The 21183-nt window shown below is 41.8% G+C and overlaps 1 protein-coding gene across 2 annotated transcripts; it reads right to left on the bottom strand.

Annotated features, from left to right (window-relative positions):
* Nucleotides 1-2416: 2416 nt before the first annotated feature.
* LOC311369665 (protein NLRC3-like) lies at nt 2417-16113 on the bottom strand. 2 transcript variants are annotated; one of them, XM_084487886.1, is made up of 12 exons: nt 15995-16113; nt 15419-15495; nt 14980-15063; nt 13913-13982; nt 13514-13739; nt 10059-11832; nt 8682-8855; nt 6157-6330; nt 5178-5351; nt 4819-4992; nt 4585-4631; nt 2417-3173 (listed from the first exon to the last, which is right to left on the bottom strand). In XM_084487886.1, exons 2-12 carry the CDS (start codon nt 15487-15489, stop codon nt 2608-2610), a joined length of 3534 nt encoding a protein of 1177 aa, XP_084344012.1. In that variant the 5' UTR covers nt 15490-15495; nt 15995-16113; the 3' UTR covers nt 2417-2607. The 2 variants fall into 2 exon arrangements, with proteins under 2 accessions (XP_084344012.1, XP_084344013.1); XM_084487887.1 differs by lacking the exons at nt 5178-5351; nt 6157-6330.
* Nucleotides 16114-21183: the final 5070 nt, after the last annotated feature.

Below are 21183 nucleotides of genomic sequence, written 5' to 3' on the forward strand. Positions count from 1 at the left end.
GGTTCAGGGGCTCACTGAACCCTTTAGTGGCTGCAGACGACAGTGCATGCAGGGATTTAATAATAACTAATAATGAATTCCTTGTTGTCACGCCTCACCCTAGAATCACAAACACAGAGGGTCACCTTGTTGTGTGACTGATGATCTTCATGAAACGGGTCCAGGACCCGTTTCATGAAGATCATGACTGTTGACTGTTATTTTTTCTTCCAATGTTTACATTGTACATTGTGCACTTTATTGGCCATATTTATTTATCTATTGTCGATATCTTCAATCCATCTCTACACTGCCACAGGCCTCCCCTAATAGGTAAACATAACTACTCTAGTTAGCCCATATTTAATATCAAATGCTGGTCTCCTAACTCATACTTGCACTGTCTTGCCTTACCTTTTGCACCTTAACACACACACTGGTTTACAATACATCTCTGTGCTGCTACCCATTTTTAGTTTTTAGTATTTAATGCTGGTCTACTGACTTAAAATTACACTGTCTTGCCTTACTTATTTGCACCTCACCAAATCATACCAGATCTCTCATGTACCACAGGGTTAGTCCCTGCCCTGTCACCCTTATCATACTGCCTCAGTCTGTTGTCTGTTACTTAGTATCTTTCTCTTAGTTTCTTAATCCTTATTGTCTAGTGTGTAGTATTGTTATTCTTATTTGTTGATTGTATTCCAGAAACTTCCTTTCTGCAACCCTGCTTGTTTGTTGTATGTGTATGTTATGTATGATGTATCTGTCTCTAAGCTACTTGGACCCTGAATTTCCCCTAGGGATAAAGTTGATGTCTTTCTATGAATAAACATGTTCCTGGCAAATTTTCCTTTCTTCCTGGCAAATTTATTCATGTCCTTGATGGTCATAATACTGTAGTCCAAAGGATAACAATGACATGAATATACAACATAATAACAATTATAATTATTAATTTTAATATTAATAAAATTAATATTATTGGATATAGGAGGAGCGGGCTGGTTACATTTATGTGGGTTGGGGGTGTGGTTTAATGTACAATGACCCAGGCTGACCTAGAGTGACATGTCTGTCAACCAATCACGAATGAGTTTCCTGTTTAAAAAGTAGGCTTTTCATCCAATGCTTTAGGCAGGGCAAAGAAAGGCCCAGTGTGCCAGCCAATAACAAATGATTTTCCGTTTTGTTTACATCCAATCCTGGGTGAGAAAATCCGTCTGGCTAGCGTGGTTTCGCTGCTATTCATATGCTAATCAGGGCCATTAACGCCTCCGCGAGAGAATCCGTATCCGACGATATGTGTCAGTCGCAAACGTGAAGTGATGCGACGTGGAAATTGTCGTTTGCTGCCGAAAATTGGTCTGGTTTGCAGGAATTTCCGGACGTGCAAGGGGACGGGAATCCCACTTTTCACCCAGTGTGTGGTACGGTGGCGTGCATGGGCCCTCTCACACGCACCCAGAGAAGAAGAGGTTCCTCATCTGCAGCTCAGCACCAGCGCCTCAAACACAGACCTCTGTGTGTTTCAATATGGAGGGTCAGGGTCCTGTTAGACGAGGAGGTGGTGCATCAATCAGCCTGCAAGGCTCGTCTCTGGAGAGACGCCAGTAGCTGGGGTCTGTTTCCTCGCTTCTACTGTATAACTCTCTCCATGTTCCTCATCGTGTGTAGTCTGATGTGAAAATGCACTTGCTGGTATCCTGATTATTAATGTTGTGTAGACAAAGCCTCTGTTGTGCTTTTTATTCAGTGAACCCCCGAGCTTAAAGTGTAAACTGATCCTCTGCTGAACACACAAGAACATTTAGTGGAACCACTGAGTTGTTTATCACCATTATGCTTTATTAACCAGGACAACAGAAAAACAGTCCCTCACATGAACACAATAAACACAAGGACTCAAACAATAGAAGCTGCAGACATTACTAATCATAAACAGGTGTGCACATATCTTTAATAACTGAACATGTTCTGCTGCTGTGTTGTTCCCAACAGAACACATGGAATCAATACAGTTTAAAGTCATGACAACATGATCAATAGCTTTTCCCAAACCGCTGGCATTATGAATATAATATTAAATCTGCTTTAAATCAGGTTCCATGTTAGGCTTATCAAAATATAAACTGATATCAGAGCCCTGCAGTATGAAACTGTTAATGTCTGAAAATATACACAATATTGTAGTATAAACATGTTTAGATTTACCATCAATCAATATTTAAAAAACATTTGACATCATGAATATAGTCTTATGGAAGATCTTAAAAGTATCTTCCTTTCATGGTTTATCAAGATCAACTTTCAGAAGCCCAAGAAAACCTACGTGCATGTGTGTGTATGTGCACGTGTGTTTATACGTGTGTGTGTGTGTGTGTGTGTGTGTGTGCGTGTGTTGATGAGTGTGTGTCTGTATATATGTGTGTTTATATATGTGTGTGTGTGTGTGTTTATATGTTTGTGTGTGTGTACATTAATATATGCACATGTGTTAATATATGCATGTGTGTCTTAATATATGCACATGTGTGTATTATTATGCATATGTGTGTTAATATACCCGCTGTTTTGTGTTCACGTGTGTCCTCAGACAGGGATGAGGAGAGAGAGAGCGAGAGACTATAACTTACACAGAGACACTGAGCAACCTACAGGCGAAGAGAACCTAGAGAAACTAAACGCAGGGAGGAGGTCCTCCTGGGTGAAGGTGGCCTGGAAGGTGTGGATGTGTGTCAGTGTGTCTGAGGACCCTCCTACATCTGGGGACACTCTGTAGAAGGACAGAGTGCCAGCAGGCCGGTCCAGATACACTCCTACTCTGTTAGAGCCAGCGGGGAGGAGACGTATCAATGTCTCGCTATCATTGTACTCGGCAGTGTAACCAACATCATAACAATAAAGACTCCAGGACTTGTTGTTCCCTCCAAGCCAGCTGTCACCACCCTTTCCTCTCCTTGTGATTCCTCTGTATGTCACTCCTATATGAACATGTCCTTTCCGCTCTACCTCCCAGTAACAGCGGCCAGTCAGACCCTCTCTACACAACACCTGGGGATAGGAGTCAAATCTCTCTGGGTGATCCGGATACGACTGGCCCTTTCCAACCCCCGTCACCTTTCTGTTGTCCTCAGACAGAGAGAGTCGTCTGTAGGCTGTGTTTGGGTCCAGTGTGAGTTCACTGGCATCTGACGGAGAACAAGACATGATGAGCTGCTGAACCATTCTTGATCATCATCATCATCATCATCATCATCATCATCACTAGTACTGTTGTCTTGCATTTTTCTTCTTCCTGTTTCACGTTCATCTACTCTACAAACATTAACATATAAAGACTAAATCATATCAGATGATAGCTACTATAGTGGACTATTTTGCTATAGCTTTAGAAACAGAAGTGCATATTGTTTTGAAGATAATTTAAGTTAAACTTAAATATGTGTGTGAGTGGCTGTCCTAGTCAAAACAATGAAACTTAGAAAAATGTATACATTGAATCTACTCCCGCAATATTAACACTACATACACATATTATACATCAAAACGTTCAGCATGATAAGCTGATTAATTCTCTCGAATATCAAAGCTATAGTCTACTTTTCAAGATATTAAACTTTGAAAGGTTCCAATACACATCCATTGTAATCCACCTGTGTAAAGTTGAGGTCACATACAGGCTGGAAACTAACTGTTGGTACCATAGTACCATACATGGTACTATGGTAGGGTTGGTTCATACATACTATACTTAAGCAATAGATCACGACAGGCTGTGGTATGTTCTCATTATAACACAGTTAAGGGGCGTTGTCCATCTGAAGTGCTTTTATAAAACGGTTACGTAAGTATGGCGAAATGAAAGTCATAGACACCCTCAATTTTGAAAAAGCGAGAAAGTCGGAAAAGCATTTTTTTTTAACAAATACAAAAAAGTAGTCCCTCCTGGCTGCCTGCAAAGTGTACGGCGGTTGCTATGCAACACACTGTGGTGTCCTTCAGAGAGAAGGCTAGAGACGGTAGCTTGGTTCGCCGGCAATTTTGCCTACTATCGAGTTCACTCAGTGTGCCTATTGCTTTACAACATTTCCACCCTCTCCAGCAATCAACATATTTTTAGGCTTCAGTGAACTATGCTATTGCTTTTATATATAAATAAACAACAGTTCAAGTTAGGTGCGGATTGATACTGAACTCTGTAAACTGAACGGGCGTAGCTGTGTGTATACTCTCAATATACAACAGTTGGGAACCAATCAGATCGCTTGATTTAAGCTACCCATTTTATAAATAGACATATACACATACGTACACACACCTACACAAACATACTAGAGATCAACACAGGAAAACATAGCTATATATACACGTATACACAAGTACACATAGGTATACACAAGTACACATACATACTATACAAACATAGACATGTACACATACGTACACACACCTACACAAACATATTAGACACATAAACACAGGGAAACACAGCTGTACATGTGTATACATCTGAATGACCGGACGTCACCTCCTGCTGTGTGGATGGACTTTCCATCTCAAGAGTTAGTGTGTGTTATGATGAATCAAACAGACACTTACACTTCTTTAGAGCTAGTTTCAGCCTCCACACTCCACCGTGCTCCACACTGGGGGGGAAACAAAGTGAGAGCAGCATGTTGAAACATTCACCTTCATCATCTGCTGTCTCATCATTTTCTACACAACATGAGTTACAGCTGCCTTTTCAAACCACTTCATCTAGCAGCGGCTTGAAGACTTTGAGACTTTGTCTTGGAGACTTTGTCCCTGAGTGGTGAGCTGTCCTCTCCATACCTGAGAGTGTCCAGTCTCCAGCGTGGATCCTCCAGTCCAGCAGAGAGCAGCGCAGCTCCTGAGTCTCCTGGGTGATTGTAGCTCAGGTCCAGCTCTCTCAGATGGGAGGGGTTGGAGCTCAGAGCTGAGGCCAGAGAAGCACAGCCTTCCTGTGTGACCAGGCAGCCAGACAAGCTACACACACACACACACACACACACACACACACACACACACACACACACACACACACACACACACACACACACACACACACACACGTGAGAACAATTACTTTTCTGGAGTCCTCTGATATATCTTTTCAACGTCTCTGATGTGGATCTTGTGGTGTAACTGTTTGACCATTGAGTAAAACTGACCTGAGAGTTTCCAGTGTACAGTGTGGACTCCCCAGTCCAGCAGAGAGCAGCTTCACTCCTGAATCCTGCAGATCATTGGTACTCAGGTCCAGCTCTCTCAGACTAGAGGAGTTGGAGCTGAGAACTGAGGCCAAAGCTTCACAGCATCTCTCTGACAGCTGACAGCCATTCAGCCTTCACACACAATAAACACAACATGTTAGGAACTGTGATTAATGTTTTATTAGAAATTTGCATTAGACATGTTTTATTAGATTAACTAAATGTCAATACAGTAGATCTTCAAAATATGACTTACTTAGAGGTCAGATAACTAAAGATTAGAAAAAAACTTCTGAAAAGATCGCTAAAAAGAGCCAGTTCTAAGAAGAATTAATTATTCAACTTTACGAAACAACCTTAATTTCCAGCTCTCTGTCTGACTACAAGATTATGAGTAGAATAGGAATGTAGTAAAATCTACACCTTATACCACCATTAACAAACTGAATTCAACGTACACTTTTTACTGTCATGGCAACACAAATATAGTGAGATTGAGGTCTTGTGTTTCATAGGATGAGTGGTAATCCACTATTCTGCATGACCCAGAGAAGAAAATAATCCTAATCAGAGTATATTATCCAATCAGCAGCCGGTTAAAAACAATCAAAACAATCAAAACATTAACAACTTATTTAAAGTGAGTGAATCTGTTCACATGAATGGACACAGATGGATAGTAGGTGACCAAGGACATTTTCACGTCTAATAAAAGGGTGCGACCACATTTGTTAGGGTGCATTTTGCCACCAAATTAAAAAAAGTTAATGGCAGCAGTGCCACCTGTGTGGCAGTGCTGCACCAATGTGTCTTGAGCCCTGAGAGGACATATTTTACTTATTTATTTAGACCTGTTAACTTTCTGGAGGTAAATCTGTTAAATGTCCTCTGATGTGGAACTTGTGGTGTAACTGTTTGACCATTGAGTAAAACTGACCTGAGAGTTTCCAGTGTACAGTGTGGACTCCCCAGTCCAGCAGAGAGCAGCTTCACTCCTGAATCCTGCAGATCATTGGTACTCAGGTCCAGCTCTCTCAGACTAGAGGAGTTAGAGCTGAGAACTGAGGCCAGAGCTTCACAGCATCTCTCTGACAGATGACAGCCATTCAGCCTTCACACACAATATACACACAATAACACAACATGTTAGGAACTGTGATTAATGTTTTATAATAATGAAATAATGAAAACCAAAGTAATTTAACACACATGAACACAAAATATAATTAATATTTATAAAATGGATCTTTAAATATTAAGAGTTAGATTTCACATTTTTCACAAATTGTATCATTATACTACTACCTTAAAAATAGATTTATGAAGAGGCTGTTACTAAACCTTAATAAATAACTTTAAAGTCCAGCTTAATGTCTGATTACATGATAAGCAGAATATAAATGTTACAACACACACCATATATCATCATTAACAAACAAGAATGTGCTACAACGCACACCTTATACCATCATTAACAAACTAAGAATGTGTTACAACGTACACCTTATACATCATTAACAAACTTGCCGTGTTCTTTTAGAAAAGGTCGCTGAGTCAGAATCGCTTTTAACTCACTTATTTAGTACTAATTTAGTAAAGGTTTGGTATGATATCTACAAAGCAAAAGGAGGGGAATTGTATAAGCACGCGTGGAGATACATTTAGCAGGGCATTAAGTAGATGCACTGCCTAGAGCATTCTGTCTGTCAGCACTGTGTTCTCACCTTACATACTTGGCAGGCATGGCCTCTATAACATGCTCTGATTGGCTAAGCATGGTGTTGAGCGCCTGCCTCCTACTTTCTTGTATGTGTGCTCGGTCCTGACCCCTTGTGGCTATGTGCGGGTATTACAAATTGTTATTCTCATGGTGTGACCTTGAGCAGCACGGTTTCCCAGACACTAAGGATACATTTGGTATGCTGATATGCGTCACAAACTAAGAATGTGTTACAACACACACCTTATACCGTCATTAACAAACTAAGAATGTGTTACAACGTACACCTTATACATCATTAACAAACTTGCCGTGTTCTTTTAGAAAAGGTCGCTGAGTCAGAATCGCTTTTAACTCACTTTATTTAGTAAAGGTTTGGTATGATATCTACAAAAGCAAAAGGAGGGGAATTGTATAAGCACGCGTGGAGATACATTTAGCAGGGCATTAAGTAGATGCACTGCCTAGAGCGTTCTGTCTGTCAGCGCTGTGTTCTCACCTTACATACTTGGCAGGCATGGCCTCTATAACATGCTCTGATTGGCTAAGCATGGTGTTGAGCGCCTGCCTCCTACTTTCTTGTATGTGTGCTCGGTCCTGACCCCTTGTGGCTATGTGCAGGTATTACAAATTGTTATTCTCATGGTGTGACCTTGAGCAGCACGGTTTCCCAGACACTAAGGATACATTTGGTATGCTGATATGCGTCACAAACTAAGAATGTGTTACAACACACACCTTATACCGTCATTAACAAACTAAGAATGTGTTACAACTAGGGCTGTAACGATACACCAACTCACGATTCGGTTTGTATCACGTTTTTCGATACATCCCACGATTTTTTTAAATTTAAAAAGGCATTTTATTTAAACATTTACTTATATAACAATTCACTTAATGTAACATTTAGTTGGAGGATGCTTGCAGGTATGCAAAAAAAAACCTCAACTCGTTTTGTGGTTTAGGCCTACGTATTTAAAAATATTAATGTCAAATAAATAATAGTAATTTGAAAAGTTTGGTAGCACTAACCAGCGTTCCCACTAGAAAAAAACTGAGCCGGTCAAAGTGACCTGCATAGGTTTCGTTTTGCGGACATTTTGATGATATGCCGGTCAAATATCCTATTATCGCTTCTTAATTAGGCTATGTAGCTTAAATAATGACATAATCAGGCAGTATAGACTGCAACATGTTTAATAGCCTAACTTTCAAATAGATGGGAAAAAACATGAACGTCTGATTCGCAATTACGAGGCATAGTGTACCGCTCAGCTTTCTCCGTGTTGAAACTTTCGGCGGCAGCGGCATTTATAAACACCTGGCCCTTTCACACCGCCGCGCGGAACCCTTCGGCTGCGAGGCGGTTATCGCGGCGGTGTGAAAGCTTTAAAAAACGGCGTGTCGCGATTCTGCCTTCTCACACCGCGAGAGTGTCGCGATTTCGGTTTCTATACACATATCGTTACAGCCCTAGTTACAACACACACCTTATCCCGTCATTAACGAACTAAGAATGTGCTACAACACAACCCTTATACCGTCATTAACAAACTAAGAATGTGTTACAACACACACCTCATACCGTCATTAACAAACTAAGAATGTGTTACAACACACACCTCAAACCATTGTTTGGTGTATGTTATTATATGTTTATTACATTTATTACTTAAATCTGTTCAATGTCCTCTGATAGAACTTGTGGTGTAACTGTTTGACCATTGAGTAAAACTGACCTGAGAGTTTCCAGTGTACAGTGTGGACTCCCCAGTCCAGCAGAGAGCAGCTTCACTCCTGAATCCTGCAGTTCATTGGTACTCAGGTCCAGCTCTCTCAGACTAGAGGAGTTGGAGCTGAGAACTGAGGCCAGAGCTTCACAGCATCTCTCTGACAGATGACAGCCATTCAGCCTTCACACAAAATAAACAGAACATGTTAGGAACTGTGTAAGTAACGTCATCTTTTACTTTTAACATAATGGACTTATGTTGAAATCTTTAATTAGAGATGTTTTATTAATTTAGCTAATATATACTAGTCAATACATTAGATCCTAGATGTTTATTCAATATTGGCTGTAAAATGTATAACATTGAAGAGTTTTTTGTAGTGTTTGAGACTTGTTTTGTATATTAATTTGACTTTTTATGGTAGTATTATGTATTTTATGTTTTGTATTGTAATACATGTTATAGTACAGCTACAGAGATGTTTTGTATATTAGGGTTACAACCAGTGGCAGCGCAAGGGGGGGGGGGGTTAAGGCTGCGCCCCCTCCAAGCCCCCCCTCCCAAAACCCCCAGTCATTTTGTTATGACAAATATTTATGGTAAAAATATGTTTTTAATAATAATGTGGAGAGCAGCACGGGAGCGACCAGACAGGAGCCCAAGTTATAAGAGTTCGCAACTCTCGTGGCCCACACGCCACACGACCCTGAGAGAGAATTATGTAAACACACCACACACAACAAAACTGAACTATGAAATCATATTTTTCATTTGTGATGATGACCGCTGCTTGCTGCTTGTTGTGTCAAAATGTATTAGCCCCTGCTATAAACAATCTAGCCCCCTGTAGCTCTCATAATTATTTGGCGCCGTTACTGGTTACAACTACTGGGTAAATGTTTAAATATCATTTAGCTGGGCGATCTCTACAGAGAATAAAGTACTCTCCTCCTTTGTCTCTTCCCTCTCTCTCCTTTTTCCCACTCGCCCGTGACCTCTCACCCTTCCTCCAGTTGACCCTGAAGTCTCTTTATCAACGCATCCTATTGGTTAAACCCAAAGCAGGTTCAAATGTTTTAAAATAGTGGGTCACCTTTAATTAATAATAATTATTTATACTTATAGCTACATATTTAAATACAGCTGTATTTAATTATTAATGAACAATTATTATTCATTCTTGGCTTTATTTATTATTTTATAATAAATAGAGCTTTTGAGTTTGACTTTTCACCCTGGTTACACAATATAACATCATGTATATTGAGATACATGTTATAAGTTAACCTCAGAAGATGTTTTCTATGTTATCATAACTTTTATATTCTACTATTATGTAAATTGTGTTGTGTGTATTGTGATACATGTTATTAATGAACCTACAGAGATGTTTTGGAGGCTTTGGCCACTGGCAGCAGCCTCAGAAAACCATGGTATGAAGCAGAGTATTTCTTCAGGTCAAATACATCCAGCTCCTCTTCTGATGACAGTAAGATGAAGACCAGAGCTGACCACTGAGCAGCAGAGAGAGATTTTGGGGAGAGACTTCCTGATGTCAGGGACTGTTGGATCTCCTCTACTAGAGAATGGTCGTTCAGCTCATTCAGACAGTGGAACAGATTGATGCTTCTCTCTGGAGAGAGATCTCCCTCTATCTTCTCCTTGATGTAAGACACGGTTTCCTTGTTGGTCTGTGAGCTACTTCTTGTCTTTCCCAGCAGACCTCGTAGGACAATTTGATTGGTCTCCAGAGAGAGGCCCAGGAGGAAGCGGAGGAACAAGTCCAGGTGTCTGTTTTCACTTTGTAAGGCCTTGTCCACAGCTCTCTTGTAGAAGAGGAGGAGTTTATCTTCACCGGAGGTTGGTTGTTCTTCTGAGAGCAGATTGACACCAGTGTGGATGAAGGACCAAAAGACATAAAGGGCAGCCAGAAACTCCTGGAGGCTCAGATGGACAAAGCAGAACACCTTGTCCTGGTACAGCCCACACTCCTCTTTAAAGATCTGGGTGAACACTCCTGAGTACACCGAGGCTGCTCTGATATCGATGTCACATTCTGCCAGGTCTGCCTCGTAGAAGATCAGGTGTCCTTTCTCCAGCTGGTTAAAAGCCAGTTTTCCAAGAGAAACTATGATCTCCCTGCTCTGTGAACTCCAGTGTGGATCTGTTTCAGCTATCCAACGATACTTCCTGTCCCCCTGTATGGACTGAACCCTCAGGAAGTGGCTGTAGATCTGAGTCACGGTCTTGGGTGTCTCTTCTCCTTTCTGGGATGTTTTGAAGAAGTCCTCCAGAACTGTAGCAGTGATCCAACAAAAGACTGGGATGTGACACATGATGTGGAGGCTTCGTGATTTCTTTATGTGGGCGATGATTGTGTTGGCCAGCTTCTCGTCTCTGAATCTCTTACTGAAGTACTCCTCCTTCTGTGGGTCGGTGAACCCTCTCACCTTTGTCATCATGTCAACACACTCAGCAGGGACCTGATTGGCTGCCGCAGGGCGTGTGGTTATCCAGATGCGAGAGGAGGGAAGCAGGATGCCCCTGATGAGGTTTGTCAGCAGCACATCCACCGAGGTGGACTTTGTGACATCAGTCCAGATCGGGTTGTTCTGGAAGTCCAGAGGAAGTCGACACTCATCCAGACCATCCAAGATGAAGACAACTTGGAACCGGTCAAATCTACAGATTCCTGCTTCTTTGGTCTCAATAAAGAAGTGATGAAGAAGTTCCACCAAGCTAAACTCTTTCCCTTTTAGAAAATTCAGCTCTCTGAAAGTGAAGAGAAACGTGAAGTGTATGCCGTGGCTGGCTTTGCCTTCAGCCCAGTCCAGAGTGAACTTGTGTGTTAAGACGGTTTTACCAATGCCGGCCACTCCGGTTGTCATTATTGTCCTGATTGGTTTATCTTGTCCAGGTAAGGATTTAAAAATGTCTCCACATCTGATTGGTGTTTCCTCCTTGACTGGTTTCCGGGAATCTGTTTCAATCAGTCTGACCTCATGTTCCTTGTTGACCTCTCCACTGCCTCTTTCTGTGATGAAGTGCTCTGTGTATAAGTCATTCAGAGGTGCTGAATGTCCTGCTTTAGCAATTCCCTCAACCTTCCACTTCAAATGAGACTTGATTTTATGTTGGCACTCGACAGCAGCAGATCCTAAATGAGCAAACAACAAAAGACATCAGTTAGTGGACTATTTTTGTTTTTCCACCGCAATATGATTGGTCTAATGATGGTAATAATGATGGTGAAATCGGTGTAAAGTGACATGCTGATATAACAAGATAGTGTTGCATCTCTTCCACTGAGTTATTCTGCTGTTGATCTGCAGTTTATGTTTAATAGTATTAATAATAATAATTAGGGATGCACAAAAACTTTTTTTTTTAACCAATACCGATAACCGATAACTTTCAGCTCCTAAAGGCCAATACTGATAACCGATAACACACACACACATATACATATATATGATCATGACCTAAGATCACGACATTGTCACTCAGACATCAGTAGAATCAACGGGGGGGTTTAGGGGGGCTGGCTTGCAAGGGGCGGGATATGACGTAGGGTCGAGGTTCGCAGGACGGCCCCTGTCACTCAGGTGTGTTTTGGTCTGACCGCAGACAGCAACGGAGGCAGAATGGGCAGAACTCATCGCCATCATCTTAAATGTTGCTGCAGCGATGCATCATATATTCCGTTGCATCCACAACATCCACATCAATCAATGAAAGATTGGAGCATGAGTTACAGACAAATGGAAGAAACGACGAATAAGAAAAATTTCGCAAACCGGAGAAAGAGACCTTTTTTTGCTTCATTTCACATCTAACAAACACTGGGACAACTGTAGTTGATCTCTGTGTTTAACTGAGAAAACAGGGAGTGGAAGGCCGGGACCCTATAATGTTCAGCTAACTTTTGTCAATAATAAGTGTTATGAGAGTAGCGTATGTGTGTGCGCGGGAATGGCAGTGTGTGTGAGTGAGTGGACGAACGAGGAGAGCGAGCGGTAGCGCGTGTCAGGCCGCTTCATTCCAACCATATTCTGACCTATAAGCAGACCCACTGTCATTACCCCAGAGAGAACATCGATGTCTCCCCTGTGCTCCGCGACTACGGCCTGGGAGCCGACAGCAGGAAAGTTGTAACATAATAATAAATAAAAAAAAACATGTTCTATATACGCGTGCAGTTGTGAACTAATGTATTGTGATGATTGTATGATGTGTACATTTAGGGTTACGATAACACCTTTCACTTAGTGTTAGTGGGAGCGGGGCTCTGAAATTATATAGGCTAGCTTCGCCACTGGAGCCAGTGTAGTTGGATGAGAACAGGGGTGATGTGGTTGGATGATTTGGTGCTGGTAATGATGACGTTTAACATTATTTAACCTGAGACCCCATAATAACCTTACATATCTGGATCAAACCATTTAACCTGATACCCCACAATAACCCTACATATCTGGATCAAACCATTTAACCTGATACTCCCACTATAACCTTACATATCTGGATCAAACCATTTAACCTGATACCCCACAATAACCCTATATCTGGATCAAACCATTTAACCTGATACCCCACTATAACCCTACATATCTGGATCAAGCCATTTAACCCCAAAGAGGAAAGATGTCTCCACATTGAAGTTTAAAATGTATAAGTCTCACATTATGTCATTTAGTCCGAACAGAACCAATAAGAATCTCCTACTGATCTTCAAAATGTGTATTTCTTCTCTGTTTTCAAGATCTCAGTAGGGCAGAAAGTTTCTTCTGCCCTATAAAATAATTGTCTCCTCTGTCTTCAAAACAAGAGTCTCTTACCGCCCCACAGTGTGTCGGCCAGTCCCTTCTGGTTCATCTCCATCAGGCAGAGCTTTGTGATGTCTACCACTCCCTCTATGGCGAGCCTCCTCTGCTCCTCGTTCTTATCATCCACCTCCTCCTCCTCCCTCTGACTCTCTGAGCATTGTGGGTAATCTGGGATGTGAACCCTCCAGAGCTTCTTCAGCTCCTTGTCTAGAAAAGCGTGTGCGTTCTCCTCAGCCCTCTGGAACAGAACAAACATCAAGGAGAACTTTACTCTGAACTCACTGAGGACATCAGAAGCATCATGTCCCGCTGGTCTAAAGAGGGAAGCCTGGTGACTATTAACACCACAAGAGATGCTTTCTAATGTTCATGTAGAGCTGAAGTCAAATGTCTTAGTGGACATTTACACACCTTGATCAGCTCTGTTTGATGCTGCTGTACAGACTGAGCACTGGTAACCTTTGACCTCTCCTGGTGTTGTCTGTGGAGAACACACACACACACACACACACACACACACACACACACTCTATTGTCATTTTGCTATTGTATCAGTATAGATACAAAAAAAACCGACTGGTCTGTTTTCATCGTCTGTTTGAAACTCCTACTTCTCCTCTCCATCTTTAAAGTTAATCAGTCTATACATAGAGCGGTAACTCTTCATGGAGACACAGCTGGGTCCAGGGGAATCTGCTCTCTCCTGCTGGACCAGGATTTATGGACGTTTGATGTTTTTGAAGGCTCTGTAGTTTCTGTTTTAATAATCACAGGGTTTAATAGACTTATAAGACAAGAGGTCAAAACCCCGGGTTTCTCAACGTTGAACAGGTCCATAAGGAAGACCGCTAGTCCTAACTTACTGAACCTTTACTCCGCTCCTAACTGATTGATTCCAAATCGGTCATCGGTCCGGCATCATTTGGTTAAAAAGGACGACACAAAGTGTAAAGTAAGTGAAAGTATGTTGGCATATCATCTAAAATCGTAAGGCATGAGTATTTCCTTACGTTTCTGTGATTCTCCGTCTACCTTCGTGTTTAACGCTCGATAGGCTTTGAGTGTGAACACATCAGAATGGGCTTATTGGCACGAATCGCAGCGCCATCCAGTGGGCCCCATTACATTTCACACAGATAAAAGCTCAAATCAATTCTTCGGTTGTGTCGTCTATAAACTGCCCGGCGCTCCGTGGCTCGTCCTCTGTCTGCTTCGTATTAAAGCTCTGCCCTAACCGAGTCGACTGGGACCCAGAGTGGATCTGAAACCCACCAACCTTCTCCAAACAGGCCTGATGTGATATTGAGGCTAGCTGGTAGAATAGAACGCACTGTGGCAGATTCTGTTGATCTAGAGATAACTTACACATTGTTTTTTTATAATTTTTTTACCATCGACAGAGAATTGGTTGAATTTAAGTCAACCAAGATTTTATTTGGTTGACTACAGCCCTATAATCATCCCTAATAAATACTTACCTTTTCTTGATAGATTGATTTCCATCTTTAAACGTGACAGGTGGACTCATGGATTGGTCCCTCTCTCTCTCCTGCTGCTCTGGGCTTCAACACAACACACACACACAGCTTTTACTCAGACTAATGATGGAGTCATAAGATATCACTGTCACAGTCACAGACTGTAACTGTGTGTTCACACCGCTGATTGAACGCGAATGCCGCGAAGAAGTTGAAATATTTTAACTTTATTCGTGGGGCGAATTATTCGCGGCGCGAATCCACGTGAACGCGCTTGCCGTTCACGTGGAAAAATTTCGCGCTGTCAATCAAATCTTGTCGCGCGAATAGGCGAAAAAAAATTTCGCCAGATTCGCGTCTCCACGTTCACTTAACATTGAAACGTGTCGCGGGGCGAAGTGCGGTGTGAACACACCTTAAGAAGAGATCCAATTCTTACCTCTTAGCTTTGCTCTGGCGGCCACGTTCCCCAGACAGAGTGGTCTTAGAGCCCTTGCTCTCCTCATCCATAGTAGACTGGAGACCCGGACACAAACACAACTCATTGATCACTTAATTTGCCTTCTGAACTTTAAATGTGTCACATCCTTCTCTTCATTCTGAGCAGTAAGACAAACTAATCACTTGAGTATTGACCCTCAGTGTTCAAATGACCACAGGTTAGTAAAGCACAACAGTGAAACATTAACTAACATTGTATTCTCTAAATTAAACTCTGTATTTTATTGATAAGCGATAAGATCATATTATATACCAGTGACCTAAAGACAATATAAACAGTAGTAAACTGGCTGATCATTATTATATACCAGTAACCTAAAGACAATGGAAACAGTAGTAAACTGGTTGTTCATTATTATATACAAGTAACCTAAAGACAATATAAACGGTAGTAAACTGGTTGATCAATATTATACATCAGTAACCTAAAGACAATATAAATGGTAGTAAACTGGTTGTTTATTATTATATACCAGTAACCTAAAGACAATATAAACGGTAGAAAATGCCCTACCTTATCTATTCTGGGATAAAAATGCGTCCCATACGGTATAAAGTTATAAAAGTATAAATGTAAGGGAAGAAACAGAGGTTGAAGTGTTCTGAAAACAAGTTAATCCGGGAAATAAAAATGATTCAATGTATTAATTATTAATAGATTAAAGTGGATCTAGAGAGAGACTGATCTTCTGAGATGGCCGCTCACTGAGAAAGACGTTCAGATGAGGAAGTCGTTTGAACGTCTCAGGGAGGAAGTGATGTTACGTCATCTGGCATCACGTGATTTCAGGGAAAGAGAAGGTTCACACACTGATGCACACACACATGCACACACACGGGGACATGCACACGCACACACAGACACACACACACGCACACACACACACACACACACACACGAGTTGTGAGTCGAGCAGCGGCGTTCTGCTGGGGGCTTTTCGTGGTGAGTTTGATGCTGTGGCGCATTTCACCTGCAGCATCAAACTCTATAACGCTCGCAGACGACGACGGCCATGGAAGCGTAGCGCCTGCCGTGGGTCGCAGCGCAGCCCTCTCCCCCTGAGAACTCTGCGCCCAAAGGGGGGGGGGGGGGGGGGCAGCTCCGTGGGGGGCTCTCAGTGGGGTTGTGCCGCCACACCGACGCCCCCCAGCCAATGGGCACGTGAGGAGCACCTCAGGGCGTGAGAGTCAAACCCCGGGTCAGAGAGTCGCTGAAGGACCTCTGGGGATGGAGCGTCAAACGCCGCTGCTAGAGCAGTGGTCCCGCCTCCCAGAACCCATCAAGGTTCCTGTTATCCACACACACACACACACACACATACATACACACGCATACACACACACACACACACACGCACGCACGCACGCACACACACACACACACACACACACATGCACACACACACTCACACAAACACTCACACAAACACACACACACATACCATACACACACACACACACAGCATACACACACACACACACACACACACACACACACACAGCATAGACACACACCCACACACACCATACACACACACAAACACGCACACACACACACACACACACACACACGCACATACCATACACACACACACACAGAAATGCACACACACAGACATACACACACACACACACACACACAGACATACACACACATACACACAGACATCCATAGACACGCACACACACACACACACACCAGTGGCGGCTGGTGGTTTTTAAAGTGAGGGAGGAAGGACTGCGCGCTTGGTTGCCATTGGCCTGCTTGCACTGTTAGTCGTGTATGGTGGCAAGTATGTGAGACTGAAGTTGTTTCAGGGTGTTTTGGTGAACTAAAAAATTGCAGGGAGGGATAATTATGTGAATAAAATTTATACAAATCCACCAGTGGCAGCATTGTACTTTGAAAGCTGGTGGGCAGCATGTCTTGGACTACAAGGGCAGAAGGAAAGGCAAAGCCAATTAGTCAAATTAGGCCTACTCTTGAATTGTAAAACTAAATTAAAAAATCATTGGGCCTATTTTTGCCCTCAATTACTGAAGCTTTTGGTTGTATGTTTATTTTCAGCTGCATATGTTTTAAGAAAAATGAAGACACAATACCAAGAGTGATTCCATTTAAAATGCATCATGCTCTGAATCATTCACTAGCATCCTTTCCACAATATCAAACAGAACGGTCAGAGTTACAAACAATTAAAAGAACAACAAGAACATAATTTCACAACTATTGACATGGGCTGTAAGCCTAACATTGATAGAGGCAAATGTGGATGTTAATGGATGTTTCAGAATGTTGGTCATGGTGTTAAGCCAAATAAGATTGAGGTACTTCATTTATAGATCAAGTCAATCCTCCTCGCTGTTTGTGTTGCAAAGATATCAGTGACCTGGTCATACCAAACAGGATATTTTTTAAGTGATTTCAGAATAACGGCGTGTGTAGCTCCACGTTTTCGCCAACCTTTCAGACGGCTTGGTAACCCAATAGAGGAGTGTCGAAAAATAGGTAGGCTCAGCGCGTTTATTTTGGCGGACTTTTGGTGGTGGAAACGTCAATATAAGCGAACCGAGCAGCACCCAACCGCACCGCTCTGTGGAAACACCAAGAAAAGCGAACAGAGCCGCACTGTACTGCAACGAACAGTAGCGCACCGCTCGGTGGAAACGAGGCTTACGAGCGGGTTTGTTGGTTCTCGTAGCTGTTGTGGATTTTGGTCCAGGAAAGGCCGCCGAGACAGGATCGCTTTTAACTCACTTTATTTGGTTAAGGTTATTGGTCTATTGTCTATCGTCTATGAAACAAAAGGAGAGGGATCGTAAATAACACGCGCGGAGCGTCTCAGAGCTTTGCATGCAGGATACGCCGCCGAGAGATTCTGTCTTCAGATGGTGGAGTCCGAGTTAAATAAGAAGGTAGAGGTGGGTGTGCTCTGTGGCTTTAAAAGCCCGCCCCCTTTCATCTATGGTCTTCCCACTTCCTCTGTGTGTCCGTTGCTGCCCCTAGTGTAAATGTTTCGTAACTTTGTCAAATGTGTTCAGTGCTGCCCTCTGGCGATTGTGAGGGGAAATTAACTCTAAACTATGCTTGGTGCTACTGGATATGGCTATGTGAGAGTATTACAGTAAAAATGTATCACTAGGGAATATTACAATTAAAAAATGTCACATAGCCTAGAGACTTGAGGGGATAAATAAACCCTCCCTCCAGGCTGCTTCACAGCCAGGGCTCCTGCTTATTCATTCATAGCACAGCGAGGGCTCCCGCTTATTGGTTCATAGCGCAGCCAGGACTTCTTCTTATTGGTTCATAGCGCAGCCAGGGCTCCAGCCTATTCGTGAATAGACGTTGATGAGATTCAGATCCCTTAGCTAGTCCCACCCACTCAGAGGAGGACTTTCCTCCTCTCTCCCATTGAACCCCATGTTATCCACCGGCCGCGAGTAGTTCCAGAGAAATGAATGGGAGTCAGTGGAGGCTGAGGGAGGAACGTCCTCCCCAAAGTAATATTCAATAGGCGATAGGGGGTGCTAATGTCCCTTTACCCAGGGAAACAAACATTACATATACAAAGGCATTAAAGTCTTATTCTACTTTGTTTAAGAATGCTTGATTCTGATTGGCTGGGAGGAGGGCATTAACCCGGCAGGTTGCCCACTGTCGGTTTTACTTGCTGCTGACTGAGCACAGTGTCATCAAATAGTAGATCAATACGCCGCTTGTATTTTTTTTCTATCACAGAAATTTCAAACATGTAAAAATAAACCTTGTTTAAAAAAGTTTCTAAAATGTGTCGGAAATCTATCGGAGGGTCAGTCGATACATAGTTTAGCAAGCGAGATGCAATGTAGCAACTACGTTATTAAACTAGTGATCAGATGCAGCCTTGTGTGGTTGCTATAGAAACTAATTAGCTAGAGCTGAGCTAACGTTATTCACCGTAGTTCTAAAGGGGACTACTTTTTGAGGGAGATGAACTCAAACAGAGTATACATTTAATAAGCATGCAATACGAATAAGAAAAAGCATAATTATTAAAGTATTTGAATTGTTTTATTATGTTGGCAAGGAAGAAGTAGAATAAACGGGATAATCACCTCAAGGCAGGGCAATAAACAGTTTGATATGCCCGGCTCGTGGAAGGTTACCGTCCACGAGCCGGGCATATCAAACTTATTTATTGCCCTGCCTTGAGGTGATTATCCCTTACATATTTAAGAGCATTAATTCATTACAGTAGTCTGGGCAATCTACACTTTTTATTCTCAACAATGTTAAGGAGGATCTTCCTCCCTCTCCTCACTGGAGAAGCCTCCACTGAGTCACAGACGCTTCAAAATTTTCTGAAGCGTCAGGCTAATTCATAAAAATAAACATCCCACATGACACTCATTCAATGTATTTTCATATTTTCTCTTACATGTGTAGGCCTATAGGCCTACCAAAAACATTTGTTTTTTTCCCCATTAGCTTTGTTGTGAGCAGTAATCCTATAGGACAGTGATCATGATTTGCCCCAATATCAGAATAACACCCATAGGTCAAATAGCAATGGTGGGTGGAATGCCATAAAGTAGGTCTGTATATGCAGTGAAGCTTGTCCAGGCTCTGCTTGTCAGGATGTAGGCTATGAATCTGAACACATTTTTAGAATGATTAGAAAACATTTTTATAAATTTGAAAATGTATTCAGAAAATTTTAATTTGATCAATATTCTTCCGATGTTATTTATTATTCTACCAAACTGGATGATTAGGCCTGCAATTAAAGAATTGGTTTGATGTTTATCAGATCATTACTGCCATTCAAAATGTGTTCCTTTACCTTTACAAATGTATCTTTTTAGCAGAATAAAATATATTTGTGAATGTTTTGCAGTGTAGTTAATTTATGACATATTTCTGTTCAAACCAGTAATGGATCTGTCAAGTTTCCGATGTGTGTCCCCCCAATGTTAAACTCATTCCTACGCCCCTGCTCTAATCATCTGTACAGCTACATTTTGATGAATAAAGTGGGAAATGGCTTAAAACTTAGTCAAAAGTGTATTCTTACTGAAGATTTTCTACTTTCATTGAGAGTTGTATGTCTTTATTCAGCTGTGATCATTTCTATTGCGTTTGCTGTAGGCCAGTTGCATATCTACTATGGAAATAGTAGCATAATCACAATGACATTTACCATTTAACTGATGAAGATTGGAAAGCAGGAACGCAAATCACTTACAACTTACTTTCCTGCCTCACCCAAAGCAGAAAAGGTGATCAGCCTCAGTCCTGATCCATCTTGACCAGGGGTAGCTGGTAGCCAACACGGTGCCCATGGACACCAGGTCAACCACAGGGCATATCTTAAAAATAGCACCAAAAAAAATTACAAATGAAAAATAATGGAAAATTTGTATATAATGATGTTGTTATTTTTTTTAGTTTTATCAATAACACTTGCAATGATGTCGATGTTAGGGCAATGACAATATTTAAAATAACATTTAAAAGAAACTAACTAACCTTGTCTGGAAAACCACCCTATGGTTGGTAGTGTTTTTCTATGTTTCTCCTAAAAGCACATTGAGTCTGTGTATACCATATGAAATGTGCTATACAAATGAACTTGACTTGGAAAGTTCAATATGGTGAGCCATCTTTGCTGAGACAAGCTAGCAAGCAAAACTTAAATCTGGAGCTAGATGCAGGGTTTA

The sequence above is a fragment of the Micromesistius poutassou genome (assembly GCF_964030765.1).
Source record: "Micromesistius poutassou genome assembly, chromosome: 24".
NCBI lineage: Eukaryota > Metazoa > Chordata > Actinopteri > Gadiformes > Gadidae > Micromesistius > Micromesistius poutassou.

Coding starts and splice junctions, on each gene's coding strand:
- LOC311369665 (XM_084487886.1), bottom strand. CDS start 15,489: ATGGATGAGGAGAGCAAGGGCTCTAAGACCACTCTGTCTGGGGAACGT. Junction 15,064..15,418: donor CGCCAGAGCAAAGCTAAGAG/GTAAGAATTGGA, acceptor GTTGTGTTGAAG/CCCAGAGCAGCAGGAGAGAG. Junction 11,833..13,513: donor GGCCGACACACTGTGGGGCG/GTAAGAGACTCT, acceptor TTGCTCATTTAG/GATCTGCTGCTGTCGAGTGC.